The sequence below is a fragment of the Pithys albifrons genome, chromosome Z (assembly GCF_047495875.1).
Source record: "Pithys albifrons albifrons isolate INPA30051 chromosome Z, PitAlb_v1, whole genome shotgun sequence".
NCBI classification, from domain to species: Eukaryota; Metazoa; Chordata; class Aves; order Passeriformes; family Thamnophilidae; genus Pithys; species Pithys albifrons.
Window position 1 is genome coordinate 24,929,637 of NC_092497.1, and position 12,630 is coordinate 24,942,266.

A 12,630-nucleotide genomic window follows, 5' to 3' on the forward strand; every position below is an offset into this window, starting at 1 on the left:
CTGTACAAATATTCTCTGATCAACTTATCAGGCAATTCTAACATGCAATACTGAGCAGCATGCACTGAGCAAAGATTCTCTTCACTCCCACGGTAATGACATACTCTGGAGCCAGAACACACATAGTATGATCCGGTCTTTTTTTTTGCCTTCTGGTGTTACTGGCAGTGCATGCAGATTAAACAGGCCCAAAGTACTGCACTACAAGAGTACAGAGAGCAAAAGCTCACTTTGTATCGCTTTGTCCACCACTCACAGCAACCCAGGATTTGCATTCCTTAGAAGTACTCTTAATGTACCATTGTGCCTTATGTGTACCATTATGTACACATATGCATATATGCTTGGGATACTTTTGATAACCATTAATCTCTTGGATTTTTCACACAGAAGTTACTGCATATTTATACGACTTGTTCAGCTGCTTCAATATACAGAATACCTCAACACCCTTGCATGTGGTTTAGAGTGTCTGTAAAGAAGGAACTGTTGTTAAAGAAGTAAGTCATAATTTTATGTAGAAGGTAATACTAGAAATTACTAAGTCTCCTGCAAGAATTAGTTACTATTAGTTTGTCTTCAAAGTTCAATAATTAATGAAACCACTTCAGTGAGCACTGTTAATACTCTCTGCAGATACATCAGGACATTTTTTGGCACTGTATCAGATTAGCCTTCACTGCTAAGGCAAATAAGTGCCTATACAGATATAGATAAACATGCAATTAAGTATCATTCCTAACACGTGCCAATATACTGTCATGTGACTGTTTTCAACCTAAAAAGCCCTCTGCTAGTTTTTGGTGTGTGCAGAACTTACCACTTAAAAATCAGTAGGTCAGTCTTAAAGCATTGTATTAAATGGATAGCCCTATAGTAAAAAATACTAGTCTGCAATTTCTATGACAGTCTTTCATCACATTTTACTTTTGTATAATGAATTCTAGTAAGCCTGTCTATTTGAACAAGCACACTCATCTAATAAGGAAAGTATTTATTCAGCTGAATTTCTCAAGGGTTTTGTCTCCATCTCTGTTCTCCCAAAACATTTCACGTGCTTCGATAGCAGGGGCCCACTTCTTCTTTCTGTGCCTATAGCTGTTTTGTACAACTATTTATCATTAGATTGTTATCTATTAAATAATCTCACCTCATAAATAGAGCATTGTTTTCATAATAAAATAGGACATTGGTAAGGGAAAGCAGGTCCCAGATATGTGAAGAACTCCCAAGGAGCACACTCAGAACTCTGACAGTGGCAACCTGCTTTTAGGTTCAAGTGATTTCATGGGACCTCGGAGGGATATAGACTGGTAAAAAGGAAACAACAACAAGTGTACTACAGGGACTGCAATCTGAACTGCTTTTACGGGGTTGCAAATAGCAGAGGAAAATGTGTAGTTATATTGTATGGCAATGAACGTAGAAGAATTCTAAGACAATGTATTTCCAATGGAAAATGCTAAGAAGGACAACCAATTAGACTAAAAAAAATTGTAAGTCATTCTTGGAAAATTCTTTTTTCTCTTGCCAAAAAAATACAAACAAGATCCTAAACAGTAAAACAGATTTACTAAAACCATAAATTCAAAGCACAAAGTTTAAATTTGGTCTGTTATTTAGGAAATCAGAATAATTTCAGTAAGAAAGCCAAGCCAGTTCCAAGGCATGTCGTTTCTTACAGCTGTCACTTGTTTTCTGAAGGGCTGTGGTAGTGGGAGATTTCAGTATTGCAAGGGTAGAAAAAATTTATACCCAAGAAAAGTTATTTTCACTTTGAATTTCAGCAAGAGTTAAGTACATCTCCACTCCTGGATTTTTAACTCCCAAACTAGCAGTACATTTGGTATGGAATAGAAGGAGCAAGCCATGATTAAATAATATTAAATGACTAGGGTGGCTAATGGCTAGTTCATGAGGAAATAAAGGCAACATTTATTTTCCTTTTTAAAAATTTTAAATATTATTTGAAAATGGCATACCAATAGAACAGTTTGAGACATAGTATTTCATATACACAAGAACATTCAGCAGATGATGTGCTATGTCACAATCAGTTTTTAAACATCTGTAGCACTTTACCAACAATCACTCTCCAGCTATGGTAGTAACTAAGTGGGGTAAAAATGCCAGATTGTGAATTTTCAAGAATTAGCTGTTTTCTACTGTGAGCTGTGTTGCAAGGATTACAAATATTTGTCTTCCTATTAAAATAGCCTTTGATTTCTAAACAGATTTTTAAATTCTTTATAGATATGTAATACCTCTGGTTTTCTCAAAGTTTAAGTTCAGTGGGAACCGTCATTGATACTCAAGTTCCAGCAGCAGAAAAGAACGACCACAGAATAGTGCTTTATGCTGCTGTCGTAATCAAGAATTTCTTTGTGCTACTGGTGCAGCCATAATTGTGAAAACTTATCTCTTGCCAATTTTTGGTTTGTTCTGAAATCATTAACTTCATCTGCTGAAATCTAGTATCTGTACTTTCAGGCATTGTAGCTTAGTATAATGCAAGTTCATGGAATTCATATGAATAGCAGAAGTATAAATTATTTTTGTGTATTTACTGTTTGTAGCCTGGAAATTCAATTAAGTCAGAGATTTTAGAAATTGAAACCAAGCTATCATGAAGTCAGTCACAGGGTAACCCATGAGATTTCAATGTGTTCAGCATTCAAGTCTAACTGCTCTTCAGAGATACTCAGTCTGAAAGTGATACACATGCCAAATTTTTACAAGGCTAGAAGAAATTAGAAAATAAGTATAAGGTGCATTCAAGAGCAGTTGTGCTGCTTTTTAAAGCTTTTTGGTAACTGGGGAACTATCCCTTCAAATTTACTAAATTAAATAGAGCTTTTTCTGGGAGCAGTCGTGTCAATATTTAGCAAAAGTACTCAAACAATAAAAAGATATTGTCTCTCAAACTTTTCCTTATTATAAACCTTAAATTCTTTGAAAAGTCACTGATACTCAATTCATATGTGCATGTTTTACCACACAGGGTGTCAGGCAGTTTAGTCACATTTGTGCTAAGTCTCTCAGAATGCACAGTGTGAGGCTTATTTGCTATTTGTTATAGAAAAACTGTTGCAGAAATATTTTTTTAAAATGTAGTTTAATTACAGGTTAATTTTCCCAGTCTGTGCAAGGCAAACTCTCCTCTTCATCCTCTGACTCGGGTGATGCTTCCTTAATCCGCCGCAGTGCTTCATGGATGCTCCTTGTCAGAGGGTCAGTATCAGGCAAAATTGTAAAGGATTCTCTCAAAACATCTTTCTGCACTTTCTTCAGTTTCACCCCTTTCCTGATCTGTGCCAAGATGTTATTGCTATCATCTTCATCAGGAAAAGGAGGAAGACTTCTCTGCTCAACTTTTCTTAAGTGAAAGCTGCCACGTTTCAAGGAAGCCAGCACTTCATCCATCGGGGAACTCACTGCAGTAAATCAAAAGATTCAGTGCTCTTTTTACTACATTTTATCAGTCTTAATTTTTATTTCCTAGAGACCAAAAAATAGCAACACACTATTAATGCGATAGTCCCATTCAGTAAGTATAATGGTAGCTTCAATATTGTTTCAGCCTCTAAATTTATCTTCCTTACTACCAGGTCAAAAGTGGTTTATATAGACAATTATGATTTTTGAAATAGGCTGAAATGAATCCAACACAATGATAAGTGTTTGTAACTTTTTTTTTTAACTTTGAAACTCAGTTAATGAATACATACCTTAGGTACTGGACTGTGCAATCCATTCTCACCACTTGCATTTTATGGCTAATTTTGCCTGCTGCATGACTATTACGACATGCCAGTGAGAGAAACAGCAATATAGCCAATTGCAACAGCATGCATTTTACTGCTTCTCTGGTTTCATGTATTTATTATCACCTGGTCACAGCATACCTATAAAAATTCCCTTCCTTTATAACTGATGAAAACAGAGAAGTAAAAGATAAATGTTGTGGCGAATCCTTCCTTTACCACTGATTTTGAAACTAGTTTTCTGCAGAAAAAGACCCCAGGCTTTGGCTTTTTGAAGAGCTGCAAGTAGGCAAGATCTCCATCCGAGAGAATGAGTGAGAATAAAGTTACAATGTTTTAAACAGTTTGCATACACTAGAATATAAAATGTACAGCACTTAACAATCAATGCTCGAATATCCATCTCCAGGGGTTTTTGTTATATGGTAGAATACATTTTTTAAAACTTGGTTTGCATTTATGAGTAAGCTTTGTCCAGCAGACTAATGGGCCGGACAGTTAGAATAGACAAAAGAGAAGTAAAAGCATACAGAGCTACACATTTGAGAGAGGAAGGAAGGACTGTAAAGCAAGTGCTTTCTGTCGCACATAGACAACTTTCTGAAGCCATGTAGAGATTTGAACATCTCAGGGGATACAGAGCAGCAGGTAAGTACTGCTGCAGACAGTAACAATACTCTTTAACAGTGATGATATAATGTGACTATATTTGGCATATTATGATGTACATACACATACAATAGTTGCTTTATATGAAATTCCAAGATAAAATGTGTACCTGCAAAATAAACAATAGGACTACAGAAAAATTACTGTTATTCTGTTATTAAAAAAACACTGCACCCTCAGGTGAAGCATATAGTATTTGCAGTGCTGGCAGTAAATAGATACATAAAGATTCTTTTATAACATTTGGCTCCTTTTTCTACCTAATCTAACATGGTATAGCACAAGAGTCAATTTCATAAGTATTTTCTAACTGAACAAGTATGTCATACTCTGTCATAAAGGTCCTAAGGTTTGAGTTGCCAGTATCTCTCAATTGAAAAGGATTTAACAACTTCCCCATTAATAGTAAGTTAATCACAGTACACACTTTCCTACAGAACAATTCAAAAGAGAAATGGATGTGCATTACAATTTTTAAATTAATAACAATAAATGAAATATGCAGAAATTAAAACATTACCTCTCCTCCTCTGTAAACCTTCTAGATCACCAGTCTTCTTAAGCTTCTTCTTGGCACTGACTAGCTGACTGCTATCAAACAGATGTGCTGGTGGGACACCAGAAGAGTGCTGGACTCCTTTCTCCACACTCTGACGTTTAACAAAGCTGTCATTTTTCACTAAGGGTTTGGTGGCATCTTCCTTGGAGGGCAAAGGTGGAGGCAGAGGTGGAGGTGGTGGAGGCAAAGGGGCTGGAAGCTGTTCTCCAGTAACAGTCTCTGGTTGAAGCTGGTTACTGGTGAGTGGAGAAGTGCTGACATGGGGCAGTTCAGAGGTAACACCATTAGGAGGCAATGAGATATCTTGAAGTTTTAAGCTTGTAGGTTCCTGCACTTGCAAAGGCTGAACTGCACTTTCCAATTCTGCCTCTTCACTTTTCTCTTGGACTTTTATGGTTGCTGGCAAAGATTGAGGCTGATCGGCAGAGGACACTGAGCTGGCTGCACATTTTCTTTTTGCATGAGCCAGTCGTAGTCTGGTTGATTTAAGTATGACTTGCCCAGGGTACCGCTAAAGTCAATAAGGTATTGACAATTAGGTAAGTACCTACAATGAACTGTTGTAGATTTTAAGTACCTGTCATTAGGGTTTGCCTTTCTGACAAATAGATTTCATTTTGCTCTGGATGTAAAACCAAAGCAAACATAACCTGACCTTTATAAAATAAAAGATCCATTTTCTTCATTTTTACTCTTAGGTAAGTCGCAATTTACATGTGATTGATTTTGTCAGGGATCTACATGGCCGGTTGTTAGGATTTATCTAAGAACCAGATAGTATTTGTTTTTAGTTTTCAGAAAAAAAATAAATTCCTTCTTGCAACAGTCAGTGGCTTCCTCTGAAAGTGCATTAGATCTGAGACACCAGTAAGAGTCTCTCTGACCTAATACACTGGCCTTAGATGTGAGTCATACTGCTTTAAAAGATATGTCTTGATAACATCAAATGTTTTAAGACACTCAAAGTATTGTTAATTTAGTTCTTAAATTTGCTGCCTCATTATCTGTCTTTTCATATTAGTTTCATCTATGGCCTTTTTAGGCAAAAATTAAACTGCTTCTTAAAGACAAGTATTCTACACAACTGTAGGAGGCCTAAAGTAGTAATATGTAACAATGTAAGTAAATTTGCTTTAATTTACAGAAGTTATGCAATTCAAGAATCATGCAAACAATAAGGACATGAAGATTGTACTGCTGAACAAGACAACTTTCCAGTAAAGAAACTTCTCCTACCTTTATTTTTTTATGTATTCAACAAAACAAAAACATATCTTCACCCATGAAAACAGTCTCTGTTTTCCTGGACTTTCAGCCCTTTCCTTATCCTTCTCCTTTATTCCCCTTCATTCTATCCATTTTCTGATGCTTCCATTGTAATAGGAAGAGGCAGGTATTGGCAGGTATTCGAGTAATCAGTGCTAGGGGGTATGTCAGATGGTAATGCTGTTTCTGGGAAATACCTTTTAGATTACGTCTTTTTTAAGAACATTTGGTAAGTGTCTTGTCACGAGGGATAGGTATGAGTGAATAGAAGCTTACTCTGGCGCGGGGAATGCAACAGCCAGAGGAATCTGTTACCCCCAGTGCCGTATTTTGTTATGCATTTTCCAAAGAACAGTTAGCTGCACAATGAAGCACAGTATAGCCCTGGAGCGAGTGAAATGACTTTGCAAAGGAAACTGGCAGAAAAAAACAACTCTTCTGTTACCTGCTTAAATGAACGAAGTCTGTCCAGTGTTTTCTGTCGTTCCTGACTAACCCAGGAGCTTTTTCTTTCTTCTTCATCTTGCAACTGATCTCGCTTCTGAGAAAATATATGGAAAATTTGTAAATATTACACCCAACACTGTATTTGGCATTATTAAAAAAATTAAGTAACTGTTCTACTAAATGTCAAGAATTACTTAAAAAGTTACACATTCCCAAACTCTAAAACTTGGTCTTTGTCTTCCCCTTAAAAACTAACATGCATTTCCTGGTTTGTAATCTCAAAGAAACACTAAGGTCAGTAAAGAAATATTTCAATCTTGCATGAGAACACTGAGAAGATTTGTTACTTTGAGAAATAATAACTGGACTGTGACAGAATGCTGTACTGAAAGAAGCCTACTAGAATTAAAAATTGCATATATTAGTTACACAGCAAACCAGTATCCAGTTTTGCTCATTTCAAGAACAAAATAACAATCCAAATTGCAAGGTTGATCTTTTAAACAAGTAATATTATTATTTTCAGAGTACAAGATGTCATAGAACTCAGTGTGTCAAGGGTTTGAATCCAATACTAAGCAAATTATGTAGATGTTTTCTTATTTGTATTTACTTAACTGAAGATGTCATTATTTCACCCAGTTTGATTTTATGTAGTTGCACTTAAGTAGAGCTTTGAAGCTCTTTCTTGCAGCTAAGACAGTTGTGCACATTTTTTTGACAATCTTATATTCACAAAAACACACCTCTGGATCCATTTCCTTTAACTAGTCATCCTTTCTCACAAAATTTCATAAAATTTACAAACCATAACTCCTCAAGTCAGATTTACTGAAAAACTAAGCTAGTTATCAGACAGTGAAATTCACTGCATGCAAGTTTGGAAGCCACCAGGAAAAGTGGTAAAACAGCTGACTGAAGAAAAGCAGCAGTTTTAATCCTTAAATTACTCACAGTATTATTACTTTTTAAAGAACAGCTTCCTAACTCAAAATTCTGATCACTTCTGTGAACCTGTTACTGTCCTTCAGTCCACACAAAAGCAGTGTTTGCCTGCCTGCCATTTTCATAAGTGAGCCAGGGGCCTGGTGTCCTTCATAAAGAGCCACCTCCTGTCATTTGGAAGGAAGAAATTACAGATACAATAGGGAGATAAAGAGGAGAATATGTCTGAAAAATACTAAGGACAGGAAACCAGAAGAGGTGAAGAGGAAAAGAAGCATGTGGTAAAAGGAAACTAACTGAGCAACGGGGCTAGAAGTTAAAACAGAAACATGAAGAAGAGCTTATAACAAGAAGAAAGAGTAGGTCTACCGCCTACTGAATCTGAATGTTACATGTGTTCAGATTCAACTTCCTGAAGTAGAGGCAAACTCAAATAGGTTTTCTTCTGTTGTTTTTAGGGGTTTTTTTTTTTTTTTTAAATAAAATAGTGAAATTGCAATTCTTATTTGGTTTCAGATTTGGAAAACTAGCGACTTTCAATGTGTTTTACAATAATGTTAGAAATTTTCAGTGACATTACTAACAGAAAAAACCCCCACAAACTTAAAAATTCTTTATATAATACAAACAGGCAACTCCATAATATAAAGCACTGTAGTATCTGAGAGACAGGAAAATCCTTTGGCTTTGTTAAGTCTTATTTTTAAGAGTGATAAATGGGCTACAATCTACACAGTAAATTTCTTTGCCCTATTGTAAGAACTGAAAAAAAATTTTTTTTAAGTTCCTGAAAGAGTATTCCAATATATACTACCTTTGAAAAATAGCCTTTCCATAAAATAAATTATGCAGATGACTTCCTGGACAAATGTATCAATGTTAAAAATGTATAAGGATGAAATAGAATCACTTTCACTAATCTAATTGAAACCTGAATGAAAGAGACTTGGATTTCAATGCATCTTTGTCAGTGACCTTTATTAAATATTGATACTGTATCAGCTCCCAAGACCCAGTCCAGAATTTGAATATTCTTTAAGATAAAGTCAATTATGCTCAGAACAAGAGTTAGACTAGTTAGCCCATTCTCTGTGATGAGAGTACACAGAGAATCATGGAACATCCAGCTGGAACTACACATTAATACAACATAATACAAGTAATTTCTTGTAGAGAAAGAAGGAAAACAACAAAGAAGCTTGAGATTTAAAAACAAATGTCTATCATTTCCTTATTCATACCAGCTACCTGATGCTGTACTCAGAGATGTCCAGAACCATCTATGTGCACACAGTAACAAACTGCATGCAGCTTACCACCCTAGTAGTAATCACTCAGTGAACCTGGTATTGAAGAACCATTTTATTTGCTTGGTTCCAGGGTCATCCTGACATAGCTGTATACGCCCCTTACCAGCATATAGGACACAGAAATCCATGGTGCAAAGGTCAGGGATACACACCATCTTTTTAAAAGAGCTATCACTCTGAATGCTCTCTTAATAAATGTATAACGAGGAATGCAAACTATCAACTACAGGCTAAACTCAACAGCAGAAAACTCAAACTTACAAGCTGAATAGAATGGTGCATTTTGTACTCCTCCTGACACTGCTGACGCTGTTGGATCTTTTCATTATGCTTTGCAATACAGATCTCCTGTAGAGACATAAAACGTTACCTATAAAATATATATTTCAAATACAGATTTACAGAGTATAATGTCATATTTAGCAAACAGCACCTAGAAAAATTAAACCTGAAAAGCCTATCTCAGGCAAGCAAGTTTAATTTACAATAAACCACAACTGGAATCAAAATGAAGCCAGACAAACCCAAACCTATTACTCTTAACTGTTGAAAGAATATACACAAATGACAGCTGCTTGAAAGTCTGTTCTGCAGTACTGGTACAAACACAGATTTGTCGATACTTCACAAAGCCCTTGTTTAACTCCATGTATTTGCACACATGGATAATAATTAATTCTTGACTACACCATGGATTAATGTTTATGTAAATAGGCAGCTTCCCATTTACAGGTGTCAGTTCATCTTCTCCATGTACAATCTGCAAGTATAAACATGAATAAAATTGTTCAAATCTCATCATGTTCACTTATTATACTGTATTCACATCTCTAACATCTGGCTTAAAAACTACCATTTATTACATTGTCTGCAAATAAGAACAGGTTAAAAAGAAAACAAAACAGAACAAAAAACCAGGCCATGCTGAAACAGCTGACAAGGAACAGGATGACAGTCAAACTTCAGGTAGATAAACAACTGCACAGGACAATACCCCAGGCCAAGAAATTGGACATTACGAGCAATGAAATTAGACATAGTATAAGGACCCCATGGAACTAGAACCAAGTCAGATGTGCAGTCATAAACAAATATCACCGTTGTGTAAGCAGGCATAGTGTTAGGAAGCAGTCTGGAGCGTGACTCCAGCTAAAAGATGAAAGTCATGGGCTTCCCAGGCATCAGTCAGTGTGACTTAGTGGGTAGATCCAGAAAAGAGCTTTGTCATTGAAAGCATTGCTTGAGGGAGCTGACAGAGTTATCAGTCATCAACCAAAGGCACTGCAGTCACAGTAGAAAGCATAAACATAAGGAGTGAAGGGATAAGCTCACTATTTTGGATGCCCAAAAAATGCAGAAAAAGCTATGTTCTCCTACAAGCTGACTATGGACATGCTGTAATCACAGAAAAATGCAGCCACTGTTCCTGTAACGAACAGGAATAGCACATGATCTTCAATGTTTCTGAACAGTAAAATCATCAATATTACTCCTGTATATGGGACACTCACAAAAGCAAAGATTTCTGTGGAAATACTGTCCCAGCTTCATCAAATGTCATGACAGAATGGGTTGAGTGGGAAGGGATCTTAAAGCTCATCCAATTCCAATGCCCCTGTCACAGGCAGAGAACCATTCACTAGATCAGGTTGCTCAGGATCCCATCCAACCTGGTCCTGAACACTTCCAGGGATGAGCCATCTACAACGTCTCTGGGCAACCGTTCCAGCGTCTCGCCATCATCACAATAAAAAATTTCTTTCTAACAGCTACCTAAACCTCTCCTTGTTTAAAACTGTTCCCCCTTGTCCATGTAAACTATCGTCCCATGAATAAAGTCACACTCCTTCTTATTTGTAAGTTCCTTTGAAGTACTGAAAGGCTGCACTGAAGTCCTCCCAGATCCTTCTCCAGGTTGAACAATACCAGCCATCTTAGTCTGCCCTTAAAGGAAAGGTGCTCCAGCACTCTGATAATCTTTGTGGACCTACTCAGGACTCACTCTACCAGGTCCACATATTAAATATATATAAAAATACACACACGCACACACATATATATAGCTAAACACTGCTGGGTTTTATGTTTGTTTCTGGAGGGTTCTCTTCCCCTGGTGAAAAGAATTAAATCTGGAAAAATCAATCCGTTTCATTTGTAACTGCAAAGACACAGCAATGGCTTCATCATACTAGCAGAGAATCTGCACAACTTTTTCTAATGCTACTACTGATGCATCTTTATGGTTTATTCTCTATTTAGGTTTTATATATATTATAAAATAATGGGAAAATAGAAATTACATTTGGTTTTTTTGACATGTCTCAAATACTTGGGGGGGGGGCCCAATTTTATATGATGTTTTCTCTTTAGGATCAGTATTTAAATCTTTTTGATTATATGCAATAATGAAAGATGTTTTAAAATATGTACAGAGGATAAACCTGACCAAAATGTATTTGGTGCTCGCTTCATATTAATAGATAACCTACTTCAATGTAATTAGATCTCTAAGACATGACACAACAAAACATACTAGGAGGGGCTAGAAAGACGTTACAGGATAGGATTAGAAATCTGAATCATCTTAGCTAATTACAGAAATGGTCTAAGAAAAAAAGGAAGGGTTGCAATTTCATGGGGATAAATGCAGGGTTCTACTTGTAGACATGATTAAGTGACTCCAAACAAAGGATGAAATAAAAAACTGCCAGATGGCAGCATTAAGAAAAGTATCTATATTATTACAGCAGATGACAAGTTGAACATAACAAACTCTGGCAAAAAAAAACCCCAAAACATCATAATTGGGTGTATGAGCAGGAATGTAGACTGCTGCACATGTGAGGCAGTCCTTCCTTCACAGCACCGGAAAGCAGGTGCATTATTATGAATTCACCAAGGTTGGAAGAGACCTACAAGATCATCCAGTCCAACCATCCACTCAGCACTGTCACTGTAAACCCTAAACCATTAAAACATCACCCAGTGCCAGACTGAGATGCCTCTTGAACACCTCCTAGGATGCTGACTCCCCTACCTCCCTGAGAAAAAATGTCCAGTGACAGCCAACCTCAAAAAATATATTGATCAACCATATGGGACTGGGAAAGCAAAAAGAAGTAATGCTCATTTCTCTTTTAATCACCTGACTGATTTCACAGGATCAAGTTGTATTTCTATTAAAGATATAAAAAGGGAGAGCTGAGGAGCCAATCCTCATCTCTGGATAAACTACAATGTTTAAGACTAGTAATATGTAATATATGTACTAGGTCTGCATTAGTATTATATTTAACTACTTTTAGTGAGCCTTGCTTTCAGATAAAAAAACCATCTGTTAGCTTTTCAGGTGCAGAAACCATATTTTACTATTTTAAAACTATTAGAGGGCATCCAAAGGAGGGCAACAATGATGGTGAAGGGCCTTGAGGAGAGGCTGTGTGAGGAGTGGTTAAGGGCATTTGGTCTGTTCAGCTGGAGAAGAGAAGACTGAGGGGAGAGCTCACTGCAGTTACAACTTCCTTGGGAGGGGAAGAGGAGGGGCAGGCACTGATCTCTTCTCTGTGGTGGTCAGTAACACAACTCAAGGGAATGGCCTGAAGTTGTGTCAGGGGAGGTTTAGGTTGGATACTAGAACCAAAGGGTGATTGGGCACTGGAACAGATTCCCA

General features: G+C 36.8%; 1 protein-coding gene across 1 annotated transcript in view; it reads right to left on the reverse strand.

The window, feature by feature from the left end:
- Positions 1–12,630, reverse strand: part of JMY (junction mediating and regulatory protein, p53 cofactor) — a 66,790-nt gene that overhangs the window by 5,446 nt on the left and 48,714 nt on the right. The window contains exons 7-10 of the mRNA XM_071579827.1: positions 9,222–9,308; positions 6,704–6,799; positions 4,954–5,503; positions 3,124–3,434 (exon numbers count right to left, since the gene is read on the reverse strand). Of these exons, the coding sequence (XP_071435928.1) occupies positions 3,127–3,434; positions 4,954–5,503; positions 6,704–6,799; positions 9,222–9,308 (1,041 nt within the window). The 3' untranslated portion in view covers positions 3,124–3,126. The remainder of the gene's footprint in view (positions 1–3,123; positions 3,435–4,953; positions 5,504–6,703; positions 6,800–9,221; positions 9,309–12,630) is intronic.